General features: G+C 31.1%; 2 protein-coding genes across 2 annotated transcripts in view; both read left to right on the top strand.

Moving 5' to 3' along the window:
- LOC124536517 (protein FAM166B-like) overlaps positions 1 to 19,453 on the top strand; it is a 30,003-nt gene that overhangs the window by 3,164 nt on the left and 7,386 nt on the right. The window lies entirely within an intron of this gene.
- On the top strand, positions 10,819 to 12,898 carry LOC124536518. Its single transcript, XM_047113073.1, has 3 exons — positions 10,819 to 10,929; positions 11,936 to 12,037; positions 12,608 to 12,898. Exons 1-3 carry the CDS (start codon positions 10,842 to 10,844, stop codon positions 12,820 to 12,822), a joined length of 405 nt encoding a protein of 134 aa, XP_046969029.1. The 5' UTR covers positions 10,819 to 10,841; the 3' UTR covers positions 12,823 to 12,898.

The following is a 19,453-nucleotide window of genomic DNA, read 5'->3' as shown; positions in this document are numbered from 1 at the left end:
TCAAATAATTAGACGCAACCAAAAAGTCAATAATATCGGTACAAACAAAGTATCCTTATTGTTGTCAACAATATACGTTTAAAATGTCATATAGATCGTCTCAGTCAAACCGCCATAAATATGGTTACAGTCATCTCGCCAATGGTATCCAAGCATTCTATGTGTTCAAAAATACGGAACACATTAGAAAAATATACTTTACTGCTATATATTTTAAATACAATATGTCACATCAATTAATATTGAAATATTTATGCATAATATGAAAGAAATAGAAACTACTGCTATCCTTTTCACTTTAAATACGAGGTCAAAGATGTCTTGTTTTTTTAAAAAAAATCGTGCATAGCCGTTTACGACACTTGATTCCCAAACCAGCCAAATCTAATCTATATGAGTAAAATTTTCAGGAAGCACTTTATACATCATAATATTCAATTTAATATTAAAAAAATACGAAATGCTATTTACACGAAATTCTGATAATTCTGGAATTGTTATTTTGAGAATATCGCCGAGAATCGTTTGTTGTCTAACTGAATCGAAAAAAAAATTTTGACGGAGTGTGAAATGGAGTTGGCTGGTTTGCGAATTAAAGCATTATTATATTGTAAGCAATAAACTGTTGACTTAAAATTAATTTACTGAAACAAGTATTTAATTGTACTTGTATACCTAATTAAAATGAATACATCCCATGTATATAAAAAAAAAAGATCATATATTTATGACAAAGAGTTTAAAATTTCCGATCTTCAATTATGCATAGGTAAGTGACATAGCTCGATATTCCTTCACGTAATAGAAAAAAGATATATCAACACAAACGAAGCCCCACGAAATAGCCAGAAATTTAATACCCAGTATACGATAAACAGATGTATTACGAAACCGATCGAAATTAAATTCGAAAGGGGAAAGCTCTGGTGGCACGAAGACAACAAACAAAGACTATTCTATAACAATTCTTATAGATAGTGAAACTAAATCGAGCATTGTTCCCACGATCTCGATTCGCTTCAATTATTGTCCAGGTGTAGAAATACATGTCTCGATTACAGGTTATATAAATATGACCATTTGACACTTCACAATTCACTTTTAAAGGATTGTCGTCAAGGAATTATTCTTATTTATTTCCCGTTAACTTAAGCCGAGAGCCGAGATGGCCCTGTTAGAACGCGTGCATCTTGACCGATTGCCGGTTCAAACCCAGGTAAGCACCACTGAATTTTCATGTGCTTATAATTCATCTCGAGCTCGGCGATAATGGAAAACATCGTGAGGAAACCTGAATGTGTCTAATTTCGTAGAAATTCTGATTCACATGTGTATTCCACCAGCCCGCATTGGGACAGCGAGTTGTAATATGTTCCAAACATTCTCCTCAAAGGGTCACAGTCCGTCTATTGTCTAAGACCTCCAGGAGGCTAAGCTAACGCCTAGCATTGGAAAATTTACAGGCTGTTGTTGTTGTAGTTGTTGTTGTTGTCGAAACCCTTAAGATTGACAGAAAAAGACACATTTATTTTTTTGAGCCACATTTATTTTTAAATTACCTTCAAGTTATAAGACATACACAGGCTTTTGCTTTGTTTCCGGTTAAATTATTATTACCTATTCAGATGACACCTAACTCTTGGTTTTATTTACCGTGACATTAAAACAAGTCCAAAAAATTTAACTAATCTATTCATCCGTGTCATTTAATTGATTCGTGTCATTTAATTGATTCGTGTGGTTAATCAAAACATAAATTGTATGCGGTTTTATTCAATCAACGAATTAATCAAAATAAAGTATACTTTACTCAAGTAGGCTTTTACAAACACTTTCTCGTAAAAAGTCATTTTACTGGATTAAACATAAGGTGGTTTGGAATATAGAATTTGCCATGACGAACCCTCAAGAAACTCAGTAGTTAATCTTTTCCAAAATTTGAAATACAATGTTCAATACCATTAAATTTTATATATCCTGCCTGACAATTAACAAGTATTAGCTCCACGCTTTTTTATCGTAAATATAAACTCGTCTTAAATGGTATGTCTTCATTAATAATGTGTTTCTTTTAACGATTTGTATCAGTGAATCGGCAAAGTTAAAAATATCTGCTGAATTTGATTATAGAAACGAATGCGTTGTTTAGTGGGTATTTCTTATATTTAAACAATTCACGCACTGATTCATTCAGTCATTTATGTTATAGAAAATACCCAAAACATTGTTATAATATACTCTGAAGCAACTGTATGCATGGCTACTTTTTGAAACATTTCAAACGGAGCTTTTATATGGACTGGACATAATAAACGTTATCTTATCACAGGATGTAATATAAGAAACTTGCACACGATGACTTCGCTCCTAACACAACAGTATATTTCCTTCAAATATTCGGCCAATTGCGAAAATATAGTTCATTGCAATTTCACAAAAACACTGCTTTACTTGAAGTTGATTATTATAGTACAAACTGCAACCTACGAATGATCTATCACGTTACAAAAATCAACGTCATCGTTAGCTGCAAAAAAAAAATGATTTAGAAATGATTCTTCAACGCTTCTGCTGATACAGTAGATATGGCAGCGCCTCTATTCCCTCATGGTTTTCTACTATGTTACTCCTTTAGTTACTCATTTTTACCCATTGAGCCACATTAATTACTACGACAATAAATATTTCATAATTTTTTAAGTAAACAAGTCTTGTCTATACTTATTTATAATAAAATTGGAGTGTGTGTTCGTAATATTAAAATAGTCCTTTTTTACTCAATGCATTACATTTTTTATAATTTTTGTCGGTCTATCTGCTAATCTCTGGAACGGCTGGACCGATTTTGACGGGACTTTCACTGGCAGATAACTAATATAATAGGTAGTAAATTAGGCTACAATAATATATTTTTTTTCATATTCAAAGGCGTACAAGGTCGTGGGCCCAGCTAGTAGATAATATTTTTATTTAAATTAAGAAGTACGTGATGTTTTTAGTATATTCTTTTGTTAATAACGTTAAACAGCTAAAACGCATGTTTAATAAATATAGTAAATAAACTAATATAATTAGAAGGACATTTATTATAGTAACAAATGCGCTACGAACCGCGGTTATGATGTTTATAACGATGTAAGAACTAGTCCACGACGTTACGTTTGCGTACCAGCGCGTGCCGGCGTGGTGACGACCTTGACATGCATTATAAAACCGGAAAGCACCAACCCTTCAAAGGAATTGTCCTTTTGTATTGACAAACATCTATCTGCGGAACCAACCCTACGGCGACAGCTGAAGCGACGAGGTTAAGTTTGGAAAATGATGAAAAAAATAACCGTCGCTAGAAGTTTATCATTTTCTTAGAGATATTTTTATAATAATTTCTTAATATTGACAGTATTTTTAATCAGTTTCATATTGAACAGAGGCTTGAGAAACAGAAGACCAATTGGTGCAATTATCGCCGTAGACGAAGTTCATGAAGTAGAAAAAAATCGCTTACTTATACTAGTTACTGACAGCAAGTTAGAGATTTTACCGACTTTACTACGTGACCATTTCCTTTTGACTAATCTCAGCTACGGTTATCATCTGTGAAAAGCCAACTATGCGAGATTTAAATACATGTTTAGTAAAGAAAACACTCTCTACCTTCATTTTCTCAATAGGATAGATCCATAATTACTGCAGAAAGTTTCAGTTTTCATCAACGGCTTTATACCATTTCCGATTCGAGTTAATTAATTCGACTAATAAAATCCTGTTTTTTATTTTTCACATTTTACTGCTATACTTTTTTACCTAAATATGTGGACCCAAGGTATAAAAAAGCTTAAAACTTTTTTAGGCTACAGTAAGTGTCTTTTGGCTACACTAAGTTGTCTACAAGTGTTTTAATAGTAAGTAAGTCTTATAACAGTTGTATTGATGATATTAAAATATTATCTAAGATAAACAAATAAAATTGTTGACATATTAGTTACTTAATTAATATCATAAGTAATCTCTCATCCTCTATTAGAACAGAATACACAACAAAATGTGACCTTGATTAATAATAAACAATCACATAAGAAATACACTTAATTAAATCGTAATTATCATGATATAACAATAGACAAAGTGATAAATAATTAAATATAGACTTCATGACTTAATTCACGATGTAACATTTCTGTCTCAAATGTAAATTCATTGTCTTTGATTAGACTAGAAGGCTATATATATAAGGGATTTATATAATGAAATAGTCATTAAATAATAAATATTTCCTCCAAAATACTTGCCTTGAATAAAAACCACGAAATATTTTTGACGGTTACCTTGAAAAGAAATTTGTAGGAAAAAATCGATCAAACCGATCACATTTCTTTCCAAAGTAGGTACACAAACTTACGTCACTTCCTTGCTACACGCAAATCCATGGGCAATTAATTATATATTAAACGTTCCGTAATTTAAATAAGAATTTTAAACAGTTTAATAACTAACTTCAAGACGATTTTATACCTATATTTTTTTATTTCTAAGTGATAAAATTTAAGAATAATATGGATTTTTAACATAGAAAACTTGGTATAAGGGTAACTTCGTACAAGGCCGTCTAAGGGGGTACCATCCACTGATCACATACTCTACTCCTATTTTACCAAGCAGTAATAATAATTAGTTTTACTGTATTATCGGTTGGGTGGATAAGTGAACTAGTGTAATTACAGACTCAAAGGACAACATCGTAGAACCCAAGTTGCAAGCGCATTGGCTATGTATGGAATGGGTAATAATACTTAAAGTGACCACTTACCATCAGGCATCAGGTTATCCATTTATGAGATATCATTAAAAAGCTCTTCATGTCTACTGTCTTCTTTGACTCATTATTACATGACTGAATATCACTCCAGCAAATCTATATTTTACGCCTTAATAATTAGACAAATCCTATTCTCGGAGTAGATACAATGTTTGTAAGACATTACACGATATTACCAACAGGTAATCTGTGAAATCTGGCCTATTATTACCACGCATTCGACGTTGCAAGGCCGTACCGCGTTCTCGTTCCTGGTACCGCGCTATCTTATACCCAGCCCTATTAGTAAGGGCAAAATAAGTAAATGAATTCGCAATAGAACCTCAAGTTTATATATCTACAATATTTAAGCTTTACTAATCGACTACTAAAAGAATTTACGAATCTACTTAAAGAAATATAATAATTTTCTTTTATAAAAGCTATTTAAAATTTTATTGACTGCCTTAGTTACGTTTTCAACGAAAAAAAAAGAACAGTAGACCTTGATATCGGGCATTCAGTAGTCTGTTTAATGGTCGATTCGTTGTAAGATAATTAAAAATTCTAAGGATACACAAGTTTTCTTCACAAATCATATTTAGATTTATTTATCATATCATATCAACCTGGCGTTTTCCGAGAATGAAGGTTACATATAAGAAATACATACGTTATTTAATAATATAATTTTAATTGCTGAATAAACGTACATATACTATGAATTATATTTTGTACAATAAGAATAAATTTTTACAGTACATGATTTCAGATGTTAAACTGTGTAACCTATTTGAATATTTGAAAATTTGAATTATAAATTATATAAATAAAAATATCAAATAATTAACACTTTGTAGGAAGTTATGTAGACAATAAGCCTTATTATCACAAGAAGGAAATATTATTTCAGTACTAAAAATATCGAAACAGAATGTAAATTTTGAAAACTAAAGAATTTCATTATTAAATATATTTTTTTCTTTTTCATTGATAAAACCGCTTTTTTGGCTGCCAAGGCCTACTCAAACAAATAGAATCACAATTGGATGGATTTATTGTTAACCTACATTATTATACAAGCTCGAAAATGCCATTTTGTATTGACAGCAACATTTGGTTGGCCAATCTATTTAAGAGACTACCAAGGTCACTTGAAATTAGGGGACGGCATTCTTTACAACATCACATAATACCAAATTTGTATGCCTTTTTTATCAGTTTACTTTGTTATATTAATTATTTGACGTCGAATTTGCTCGGGTCCGGCTTTGATGAAACCAGAGTTGCATTGCATTTTTTAAAAGTGATGTATCTCAATATTTATATGGACGCCCTCTTCATTGCTGGTAGATTCGCCTGATTTAATTAAAAAAGGTAACGTCAATTTACAAAATATGGAAATTAATAAATTATACAAATCAATTATCATTTTTAATTAATTAAACATAATAATAAATTATTAAATAAATTCGATATTTTAAACCACCTGAAACATTGGAAAATAGCTACTGGAATATTATCCACGTTTTTTAATTCATCACTTAAAAACAGTAAAACGCTTCTTATGAAAGTTTTTAGCTTTTAAGTTAGCCAGTAGTTGAATACAACTTCACCTACATTCTTTAGATAAAAGACGAGTTTTCGTGTTTTGCACTAATTTATCATTTACCTAAAACTTGTTATCATCGAACGATAAATATTTATGTAAGTTTGTTAACTTTGATACAACTAACTTTGAATAGCTTAATGATTGATAATTTTCAAAATGGCGGTGCTACTTAACACGCAATGCATGAGAAATAAAAATGAGTAAAACTTGTGAATAGTGATACTCTTTGGAGAATTGATTAATCATAATGAAATTTCAGGCTACTTCTCCACGTAGCACTATCTGTCCTAAATATATAATCAATACTTATGTAATACATCTTTTAAGTGCGAAATTTAGTGAAGATGTATGTATATTTGTTACTCTACGAAAGAACTACGGAACGTATTTGGATGAAATTTTACAATAATATAGGTTATAAATCAAATTAACACATCATTAAATTAACAAATTCATCAAAAGTATAACCCCTCGCCTCATTGCCTCCACTGGTGACAGGAGGGCTGGTTCGTTTTTTGCCCAGAGGATCGGAATTGCGATTCAACGGGGAAATGCTGCTAGCATTCTTGCCACCATTCCACGCGGTCAAGATTTATACAGTAAATAATTTTAGTTCATATTTGTATATATTTAAGTATTTAATGTTGTTAATTCTTATATTAATAAATATTGTATATGTTTAAAAAATTAACAAATAGGCTACAATTTATAATGATTTTATGTTATTTGGTCTTCATATAACGATATATATCAAGTCCCTCGCTAGCTTTATATAACATGGTGTCTATTACTAAGACACTGGAGTCCGATATCAAACTCAAACAAAAATTGCTTAAAAATGACTTTATATTAATAATTCTTGCAATCTAATTACATTGTCTCATTGTCATTAATAATGAGTAAGTGAAAAAAAAAAGAAAATCACAGCACATTCGATTTGAGACATTATTTTCTCTTTTTGAATGTTATTAAAAATGGTTTGATATATGGCATAATAATGTTAATTAAAATTAAATTAATTTATATGTATATATAATATGGATATCATTAAAAAAAAATCGTAGGCGCGAACACATGGTCATGCTTTGGATTATCTAGAGGCTACAACAAGTGAATCTCAATCAAAGATTGCTGTTTCAAACATAATTGAACTTATGACCATAAATATCGTTTTTTAATACCCAGTGGGTACAGTAACAACCTGTAAATTTTCCATTGCTGGGCTAATAGCCTCCTTTCCCATTAAGGAGAGTGCTTGGAACATATTATTCCACCACGCTGTTCCAGTGCATGTTGGTGGAATGCACATGTGGCGGAATTTCAATGAAATTAGACACATGCAGGTTTCCTCATGATGTTTTCCTTCACCGCCGAGCACGACATGAATTATAAACACAGATTAAGCACACGGCTTGACGGCTCAGTGGGTACTGGGTATTAAATGAATTTGAATAATGAATTGAAAGGAAAGGCTCCACATACTTTCATTACAATAAACAATGAAAAAAAGTCGCTTGAAAATAAATGAATAGCAAATGGTGTCTACATTAATTATTTCGGTTCCGTCAATCAATTCCACGGGACCTTGACAAAAGCTCGCGTGCCTTTCGCCCTTAACATGTACAAACTGTACACAGATCTGACATTGAACTAAACAACATACAATAGAAACAACTCCCATTAAATTTTAAAAGATCTTTTATCCACCACTGCGAAAACTGTATTTACAGAGCCTTGATGTCCGCTACAGATTATAATCTATGGTTATAGTTGCTGCTGAATATTTGGCCGTATTTTGGATTCAACGCTTTCAAATAGAATAGTAGAGCTCTTGTATAATTGAGTAAAAACGTTCAAACAGACATTTAAATACATTAAGTAGCAAGACTAATGATAAATAAATAATATTTATTTCTGGTCTTATGACTTCGACCAGCTAATTCCCTAATTTTAACATCGACTGTTAACGCTAAAAACAATATTGAAAAAATTGTCTCGTCATTTTTAAAACACTGTTTTAAATACGTAGACGAAGATATAAGAAGATACAGCCAATTATAAACTGCGGTTATAATAAGAAGGATTGAATTTCGCTTGACGTAAGATACCGTGTCAGTTATCTTAGAAATGATGGTCATGTATTATTTTATAATGATTAATAATATTTCTGTGGTATCTTATATCTTAAGTATGCAGTATTTTGATCATATGTATGCTAAAATTTAATCGCAAGTATTGGCTAAAAAGTAGATACAGTACACCCCAACGATTTATCTATTAAATACATACTACGTAGAGTAGATATAGAATTATTAATATTTACTAAAATAAAAATAAATTAATTTAAGTGCAACACTGTTACCCTAATCGAAGTGATCCTAATCGAATGAAGAATATTTTGATTTTAGTATAATTATCTACACTAATATTATAAAGAGGAAAACTTTGTTTGTTTGGTTGTAATGAATAGGCTCAAAAACTACTGGACCGATTTAAAAAATTCTTTCACCATTCGAAAGCTAAATTAATCCCGCATAACATAGGCTAAATTTTATTTTGAAAAAAAAAAGGGTTCCGTAAGATATTTTGGGTTTTTCGGACAAAAAAGGAAAAAATCTACCAAAAAAGTTGATTTTTTGCGTATGATGCCTAAACTATAAAAGATAGAACTATAAAATGTTCTAACTCCGGTCCTTAGAGGGCATAATGGCCTCCGACCCTAAGAACCTCATCAGGTTCGTGGCTGATGTTGGTCTGGCTGAGGTGTTGTGATAACGAATTTGAGGTTTATCACAATAGATCCAAGCGCCGGTTGCTTTAATTCTTCAAATGTGACCGTGCCTCAGCAGTAGGGATATTAGAAGACTGATTATGAACCGTTATCTACGCGGGCGAAGCCGCGAGCGACCGCTAGTTCGTTATATGATGAAAGAACTACTGAGATCCATGCCAGTTCCTATTAAATCTATGTTGTCTATTCTATCTATTCGAAAGTAAATATAATGTTGTTTTCGTAAAACGTTTGAATGGATTCGTATAGACCCGTGGGATTACAGTGACCTCATCATTTATCACTTATCAGTTCTTCTAAAGGGCAATGCTTTATATATGGCATCATAGACCGCGTGATTATAGGCACATTATGTAAGGATTGGTACTAAATTTCTGTACTGTGTGTAAGTCTAGACTATGAATCACTTTGCCTACTACTTACTAGCGACCCAACCTGTCTTCGCACGTTTACAAAGTTGATACTAAATAAACTGCAAAATGTCTTACAATGTTCAAATTTTTTCAGCTATTCTCTACTATATTATGCATGTATTAAACATATAAACCTTCCCCTTGAATCAATTTATTTAGTAAAAAAAACCACTTCAAATGAAGACATATAAATAACACAAATGTCAATTTAAAGATCTAAGCATACTTAGGCATAAGCATGCATACAGAGACAACGGTGAGCGACTTTGTTTTATACTATGTCATATTAGGAAAAAAGTCAAACAAACAACATTTGACAGTAAATTGACGCAATATTTTATTGTTGGATGAGAGCTTGATTAATCTATGATATTCACAATGAACTTGCGAAAAATAGCAAAATAGTCATTGCCAACACTATTATCGAAATTTTGGAAGTAAAATTAAAGTGGAAATAAATAGATAAGTGTAATAGTGTTGTATTTTAAATAAACATATATTAATCATGAGCTTAGATGGCCCAGTGGTTAGAACGAGTGCATCTTAACCGATGATTGCCGGTTCAAACCCAGGCAATCACCACTATATATATGGCTTAATTTGTGTTTATAATTCATCTCGTGCTCAGCGGTGAAGGAAAACATCGTGAGGAAACACGTGTCTAATTTCCTGGAAATTCTGCCACATGTGCATTCCACTAACCCGCATTGGAACAGCGTGGTGGAATATGTTCCAAACCCTCTCTTTAATGGAAGAGGAGGCCTTATCACAGCAGTGGGTAATTTACAGGCTGTTACTTTACTTTAAGTAGATAAGTGCAGTAGTGTTGCAATATAAATAAACATATATTATATATTAATAATAAACTCGTAGTACACAATACAGCTGAGTTATTTTTTATATCTCTATCTACATATACATATATCTAACATTCTCATTATCTCACTCATAATCATCATCATTAGCCTATCAAATTAAACAAATGCATCCCTTTATAAATATGATAATAATACTTACATAATATAATACTTATACAATATAAAAATTATATTTAAAACAAAACAGATGTTATTAATTTCGTCTGTCTGGTTATGACGGTGTATCTTTCGAGTATAGTTTCAACCGGTAGTTATTCCACGGTAAACGTTAGATAAACAAACATAATGGCAGTCATTTTGTATCGTGCGAGCGTTACGATTTCCGCATTTCTTATTTGTGAATAAAAGAACAATGGTACGTTTCGCAATAATACTTTCATTAGTTTCTGTTCTTCATGCCTTCGATTATACTCGACGATGTCTTCTTCTTGGTGGTAAATGTAAGTATATCTATTTATCAGACTAATGAAATATAAATATATCTATTTTTTTTTAAATAGACAGTATAGATCAATATTTATTTTGTATATAAAATGTATGTACTTATACGCTTTATTTTTATTTAGGTTTATATAAGTATATCCATATATTGTTTTATATTGTTATTTATTTATTAATCACTGCCTGTTTTTGCTTTTCTGATTAGCCTAAAGGTTGACTGGCAGAGAATGCCTTCAGGCATTAAGTCCGCCTTTTGTCCCATAAATATATTTATATATACATGTTGTTCAATAAAGCATTTAAATAAATAAATAATGTAATAAGTGTGAAAATAAATCTGTTTTTCTTTTTCTTACCGCATCATGAATTACTAATGACGCTCCCAAAGATATTTGACTTTGATATGGACTAACTTATAAGACATAAGCAATCACTTTAATGTATTAACCCTAGTGATCCGCCCAATTAATTAAGAAAATGTGATATCAAAATTATTGTAAATATTTTTATACATATATTAATAGAACTCAGGAATAATATAGCTTGTGAAAGTTAACAGTGCAAGTATTTTGAATGTTAGGTACCAGTGATAGATTTCTTTAGAATTGGATCGTTAGTTTCGGAAATTATTCCATACATACAAACAAACAAATTTTACGTATAATTATAATATAACTATTAACTATGGGCAGACATGGGGTTGTAAATTACTTACGCATGCATAAAAAATAGTCAATAAAATGTACTTGAAGATTATTTTTACAGAAATTCACTTAAATGTGTCACAGTGAAGTAAGTCTTAAAGCATTATAAATACATTATATATGTAATTAATTTAAAAAAAGAAGTGATACGTCTTAGATTACAATCATAATAAATCTACAATCCGTTTCGCTCTTTCTTTACCACTTGTAACTATTTCTACTTATTACTTCAGTGTGAGAAGACAGTATTGTAATGTTATTTTATATATATGTATGTATACTTTTCTATGATCAATTCCAGGCGTATCTCATTGCCCACGTAATATGTACCCATATCACACAAGATGCGATGGACAGACCATGTCGCAACGAACTTGTGAAACTCCAGTGGTGTATGTCATAGGTATGATAAAACATACTATTTATTTTATGTGGTATACCTACGTATTATTAATAACGTATTAATTAAAATATATAAAAACATTAGTCGGTAGTTCATTCTGCAAAACATAATAATTTACTGAATAACGTTATTATATTTACAATTTATAAAAATTGTTTCGAAAAAACGGTCATATTTAATATGTTATACAAATTATAATTAATTATTTGTATAACATATAAGCATAATGAAGAATAGACTATTGGACTGGTTTTTAAAATCCATTTTATATTACTTAGTAGAAGTTAAGGACATTTTTCTGTATTTTAATCTGTGGTACATATAGTAGAAAAGCAAGCTTTACAAGAAAGTGACTCCATCATAAGCCCGACCAATCAGAAGCGTTTTGTGTCACGTGACAAACGTTTGAAAAAATGCAATTTATTTAAGGATTTTTGAATAAATTAAGTATTATTTTCAACTTTCGTTAGTAAATAACCATTTTTAAACCCATAATATACACTGATTACAATAGTTCACAATTTATTTTTCTCATTGTCAAATAGCCTATTAATATTTTTCTCCATATAGGATACACTTGTGGCTGGTCTAGGTGTGATTGTATTGGTGACTTACTGCTAGATGAGGAAACAGGCCTCTGCGTCGAAGACAAAGACTGCCAAATGTACCCGAGTAAAGTACCTAAACTTAAATCTGCGACTGAGAGGAGAAAGATTGGGAGACCGAAGTCTCGCTCGTCGAAGAGAATAAAAATAAAGGAAGATGAATTGACTGAACTAATTTAATATAGTATTAATATCAATAAAGCTTTTTAGTATTCCATATTTAAAAGTAAATGTATATTTCATTTTATTGTATATTATAATTACAGTTATTAAAATCGGGATATTTACCATGTATTGTTCACGAGACTGAACAAGACATTCGTAGATAATGTTGAAATATCGAGCTCCATGAAATAGAACGTGGTAAATATACCGTTTTTAATAACTGTAATAATAATAATAGCCTTGTTAATTTAAAATCTTATGAATGTTATGATATGTAAATTTTGATCATGATAAAATTAAATAATTAAAAAACTTGTATTCATTCTAAGTCTACCAGTAAACTCCTGTTTACTGGTAGACTAAAAATAGATATTTAAAAAAAATCATTCATATATGATTTCATCATAATTTACGTATTTTAAGGTATAGTGAAATAGCTATTAAATATTGCCTGAGAATTAATTATATGAGAAACATTTACAGTTACCGAATATACATACAAAGCTCAAAGTCCAAATCAAAATACTTGCCGTGTCTTTAGAAATGAGAATGTCGTAACTCTGGAATCTTATCTAAAAAACATATTACATCATAAATAAAATCACAAATATTTTAAAACCACATTAGAAAATTTATAAAGGATCGCGTGCAATCTTCAGCAAAATTAGCCTAAATTGTTAAAAGAAATTTTATAATATAATATATAATTATATAATAAGAAGAATCAACGTGTTACAATCTTGTAACTAAATTACTAAGTAAGACTAAACTTGAAAGATGAAAGATATACATATGTATTTACATTATAATCATTCACAGCTATTGCATTTTAAAATAATAATTTATATGACTGTGATGAATCCATTATTTTAAAACCCCATTTTTATACTAGATAATTTTAGACGATTTGGCGTAAACAATAAAGTAAAAAAAAAAACAAGTAAGTAAAAACATCATAAAATTGTTTTTGCGTTGAATTCGTTTATCATAACAACTCGTATTCAGTAAAGGAAAGCTATAAAAGTTGCCTATATCGGAAATTCTAGTCTATGTCACTTGGAATAGAGCAGTAATGAGCTCTAAGGGGGAAACATTTATTTAAGTGTGTTATTCGCAAAATAACAGACCTTGGAGCGTGTGATTTGATATTGTTGATTGAGAACCATGCAAAATTATTATCACAATTTAGTTAATAACACTATATAAGTGTACAAAATGATTATAACAGGCCAGCCCCGGTTTCACACGGGTTCTATGATATGACATCACAATGTAATACTTATAAAATTTTCAGTGTTTCTTTAATAAATTGTCTATGTATTATATATAAAAACCTCCTTCTCGAATCACTCTATCTATTTAAAAGAACGCATCAAAATTCGTTACGTCGTTTTTGAGCTTTAAGCATACATAGGGATATAGTGACAGAGAAAGCGACTTTGTTTTATACTATGTAGTGATGCTGTTCAAAATGAGTAATAATTTTTAATTTAAGTATTTCTTTATGATTTGATATATTTATAGCAGTAATCATCTCTCGACTTGTTGTATGTATTTTTTTTATTTAATCTTCATAGGCGTACGATGAGTGCCCTTTTGAAATTAATGACTAAATTATAATTTTATCGATTTTTCAACAATTGCCTATTCTATTCCAACGAGACCACAAAAGCCATGTAAACAAAATTTGACATTGAAATTACGCGATGTTATTGGTCGATAGCTTAAATAATCTATGATATCCATTATGGATTATCGAAAAATTGCGTTTTTAAGAACGATGAAGCTGTTATCGTACCTAATATTGGAAGTAAAAGTTAATATAATTACTAAAGTGAGTTAGTGTTGTATTACAAATATTTAAGAATTATTAATCTCATGTAATACGTAAGCATGGACGTGGATGGATATAGAGGTAGAGGACGATCAAGGAAACGATGGATGGATTGTGTGAAAGACGATATGGTAGAAAAAATGTTACTTGGTAGATGACGTTTGACAGAGATGTATGGAAGGAGAAGAAATGCTGCGCCGACCCCAAATAAAATTTGGATAAGGGCAGGAGGATGATGATGATGATGTAATACGTAAACATAACTGGTTTTTTTTAATAGACTTTAGTTATGCGAAAATCATTGTATATTTGACCCACACATTACCTGACAATTATTAAATACGCCAATAGAAAGTATAATATTTATTTATTTCAGGTTTTATTTTTATATTATTGCCCCGAAGTTTACAAATCAAATCTTTTACAATAATTATTTCAAAAAATGTTCCATGCGCGACTTTCTCTTGTTTTTTTAATAATCCGTTTTCGCGGGAAAACATCTTGTATTATTTTATACAGCCATACCAGTTTTTAAAATCGATTACACTTACGAAAACGGATACACTAAAAAAATATGAGTTTATTAAATATATAATTATAATATAAATGTATTAGCATAAAGAATTATTTCTAACATTCGGCCATTCTGACTATAAAGTTTGTCCTCAAACTTACTCATCTCAATTAATAAGTTGGCACCACGCCCCTCATTAATGACCACGGTAGTATTGACTGCAAAGGTTAGCACCTCACCCCTCATCACACATTGTGACCGTGTAAGACTTCCTAACCACAGTTCTAGCAAACTCCCGCAGTCACAACCGTGCGTGACTTCCCAACAAAAATCTTTTCTCTTCTATCTTGTTGGCATTTCACCCCTCATCACCTGTGTGACCGTGTGAACCTTCCCAACAAATATATTTTCTCTATGTAGTTGGCACTTCACCCCTCATCACCTGTGTGACCGTGTGAAACTTCCCAACAAATATATTTTCTCTATGTTGTTGGCACTTCACCCCTCATCACCTGTGTGACCGTGTGAAACTTCCCAACAAATATTTTCTCTCTATGTTGTTAGCACTTCACCCCTCATCACCTGTGTGACCGTGTGAAACTTCCCAACAACAAATAATTCATTATCTCACTAATCAACATTTTTATACATTTATATATATATTTTTGCCTTATATTCTAGAATCTTTCTAAAATATAATTTTTTACAGTCGTTTCAATATATAAATTAATTTCATACTCGGTAACATTATGAATGTTCTTACACGCTTCAAATTCATATATAAAAATAAAAAAAATAAAATTATTTTTTACAAACCAAATAAATAAAATATAATCTGTTACAATTTTTGTTGAGTTTACATTCGTTAAAATTATACAAATTCATATTTATTAAGTTCAGCCATAACTATAAATTTAATTAAGACTAAGTTCACCACCAGAACTACCTTCATTATCATCATCATCATCGTCATTATAAGACATGTTTATCCAAGGCTGTATACGATCAGCTGACCAAACATTACTATACCGGCCTTTAGTGATATTTGAACCTGGAATACTAGAAACCTCGTATCGATCATGGTCTAACACTTTTGATATACGAAATGGTCCTGTAAATTTTGGTAATAGTTTTCTACTTTTACCGTCATTAGATGGATTATTTTTTAAAATTTTAACTAAATCCCCTATTTTGTAAACCTTAGCCTTCTTTCTTGTCTTATTAAATCTCAAACATTGTTTTTCTTGATCTTTTTCAATATAATTATTTATTTCCTTCGTTATAGTTTCTAAACCTTTATTTTGTCTCGTATTGGAAACTGTATCACCTAGATTACCTTCACCCTGTCCTAACAAACGTTTACCAAATAGTGCTTCTGCCGGAGTTTTTCCTATTCCCTTATAAATCGTATTATTTAATCCCCATTGTATTTTATTTACTACTTGGTCCCACTTATTCTCTCCTAGCCCATCATTATACGTTCTAAGCGAATCTAAAACGGTCCGATTATATCGCTCCACTTGGCCGTTGGCCCTTGGAGCTGAAACCGCGTTAAGTATGTGAGAAACTTCGTATTCTGTGCGGAACCTTTTAAACTCGGATGAAGTAAAACACGTACCTCGATCAGAAATAATTCTGACAGGGTATCCAAATAAGCTAAAAACATCTTTTAGTGCTAAAACTGTTGGTGCTGTTTTTGTATTGCGAAGAGCTTTAAGAATGCAATACTTTGTAAAACCATCTACAATTAGTAAAAGATATTGATTTCCCTTAGAACTTTTTATAAACGGGCCTAAATGGTCTATATGGACCGTATGGAATGGTATGGCAATTTTTGGAATACTATGAAGAAAACCCTCTTTTGGACCCGCCGGTTCCTTACTAAACGCGCAATGTAAACATGCCTTTACGTATTTAAAGACAAATTTTTTCATTCGTGGAAACCAAAAATCACGTTTAATTTTTTCCAAAGTTTTCTCCGCTGAAAAATGGCCTATCTCATCATGGTTACGTTGGCATATTTGCCATCTTGCACATTTGGGTACCACCCATTTTAAATCTTCCCCTACTTTACGATACAAGCGATTGTTTCGTATAACAAAATTTTGTTTTATATCAACTAAGTCTTTATAACTATTATCTTCTAAAACAGACCTGATGTGTTGTATTTTTGGATCTGATAATTGCAAACTAAGAAGCCAGTCATCTTGAGAGATTTGCAATACCCTAGTAAAATGATCATAAGTCTGTGAATCATTTTCACTGAGAATAGGATTGCGACTGAGTGCATCAACATGTTGCATCGACTGCCCCGGTCTATACTCTATAGAGCAATCATATTCCTGAAAAGCTATCCACCAACGGGCAACACGGGGAATGAGATCTCGTTTTAAGAACGTAGATCGTAAGGCATTGCAGTCTGTAAGGATTTTAAAAGATTTACCTATAAGGTATGGACGAAAACGATTAAGCGAGGCAACAACTGCAAGGGTTTCTAACTCGTAGGCATGTAATTTTTCCTCGTCAATTGTAGTCTTGCGACTAAAATAAGCTATAACATTGAGTTTAGAATTATCATTTTCCTTTTGTAATAAAATTCCACCTAAACCTAATTTAGATGCATCACAATGTAGTTCAGTAACATAGTCAGGATTGAAAATACTTAATATTGGTCGTTGTACCAACATTTGCTTTAATGTTAAGAAAGATTCTTTTTGCTGTTGCTCCCATTTCCATTTAACATTTTGTTTAGTAAGATCTGTCAATGGCTTAGCGATAATAGCAAAATTTTTGATAAACTTTCGAAAATAACTTGCTAAGCCTATAAACTGACGGACTTCATGTACATTCTTTGGTTCTGGAAAAGATTCTACGGCTGTGATTTTTGACTTACCAGGTTTTATTCCATCAACGGATATTTCTAATCCCAAATAATCTATTACTGTCTCAAAAAATCTACATTTTTTAATATTTAAAGTAAGCCCAGCTTCACGAATGAGTTCAAAAGTTTGTTGTAACTTTAAAAAAACAGTCTTCAAAATGTGTACCCGTTATTAATAAATCATCCATGTAAGCAATTGCACATTTATTTGGAGATTTATTAAGTATTTTGTTAACTGTACGTTGAAAAATTGCAGGACAATTAACTAATCCAAAGGGAGCTCTACGAAATTGATATAAACCATCAGGAGTAATAAATGCTGTAAGATGTCTACAGTCTTTTTGAACAGGAATCTGATAATAACCACTTGCCATGTCTAAACTAGTATAAAAATTATTTCCACTAAGGAGGTCTATCTGGTCATCTATTCTAAGCAATGGAAAGTGATCCTTTAAAATTTTTCTATTCAGTGCTCTATAATCCACACATAATCTATATCCACCTGTCTTTTTTGATACCAGCAGTATTGGACTCGCGTATGATGAATCAGACTCTTCAATTATATCATTTTCTTCGAGCTCTCTAACCAGCGTTCTAACTATTTCTTTTTCTGCTTGACTCAGTCGATAAGGACGATAAACTACCGGAGTTTCATCAGTAAGTTTTATGGTCAACTCTGTTACGTTAGTACAACCAAGCTCAGAGAGGTCTTGAGCGAAACAATCCCTATATCTATCTATAAGTGAATATATTTTCGTTTTTTGTTCGTGAGTTAAATTAGAGTTTATAGTTATTTCTTCGCGAGGAATAAGTGTCAAATTCGCTCCTATTTTAAAACACTTTACACTTGACAAATATCTACAATTTTTATCTTGTTCTATCAAATAAAATCTGGTTATAACAAAGTTGCTCGTAAAGTATAATGGACAGTGTGAAAATTTATTACACTGATTTGACATTTACCATCTTTTAACGTATATAAACCCTCTTGGATACAATATTCTTTATCATTAACGTTTCGATAACCACCTTTTATATAAATTGTTGCCTCTACTATTTCATTACTACAACACTTAACTAAATTTATTTTATCTACTTCACAATCAAATGACACATACAATCTATATTTTACATTAGGTTCTGGTTCTAAGCAAGTTAAATCGTCATTATTATTCTTTGACAAAATATTTAATGTGTTTTCTGTCTTTGTAATAATCACATCAGTAAAGTTTTGCCCTACTAACATCTGCGTGTGTAGAATATTGTTAGCAACCACATATGCCATAATGTTTGCTTCAACAGAGTCTAAACGTAATAAAAAATGTGTTTTCCCTAAAGGTTGAACTCCAACACTTGCTATCCCACGTATAATTGGTAAATTATCAGTTGAAATATGTAACCCAAATTCAGTAGTAGT

Source organism: Vanessa cardui, chromosome 16, assembly GCF_905220365.1.
Source record: "Vanessa cardui chromosome 16, ilVanCard2.1, whole genome shotgun sequence".
NCBI classification, from domain to species: Eukaryota; Metazoa; Arthropoda; class Insecta; order Lepidoptera; family Nymphalidae; genus Vanessa; species Vanessa cardui.
This window is presented reverse-complemented; position numbering and strand designations above follow the sequence as displayed.

Coding starts and splice junctions, on each gene's coding strand:
- LOC124536518 (XM_047113073.1), top strand. CDS start 10,842: ATGGTACGTTTCGCAATAATACTTTCATTAGTTTCTGTTCTTCATGCC. Junction 10,930..11,935: donor TCTTCTTCTTGGTGGTAAAT/GTAAGTATATCT, acceptor GATCAATTCCAG/GCGTATCTCATTGCCCACGT. Junction 12,038..12,607: donor TCCAGTGGTGTATGTCATAG/GTATGATAAAAC, acceptor TTCTCCATATAG/GATACACTTGTGGCTGGTCT.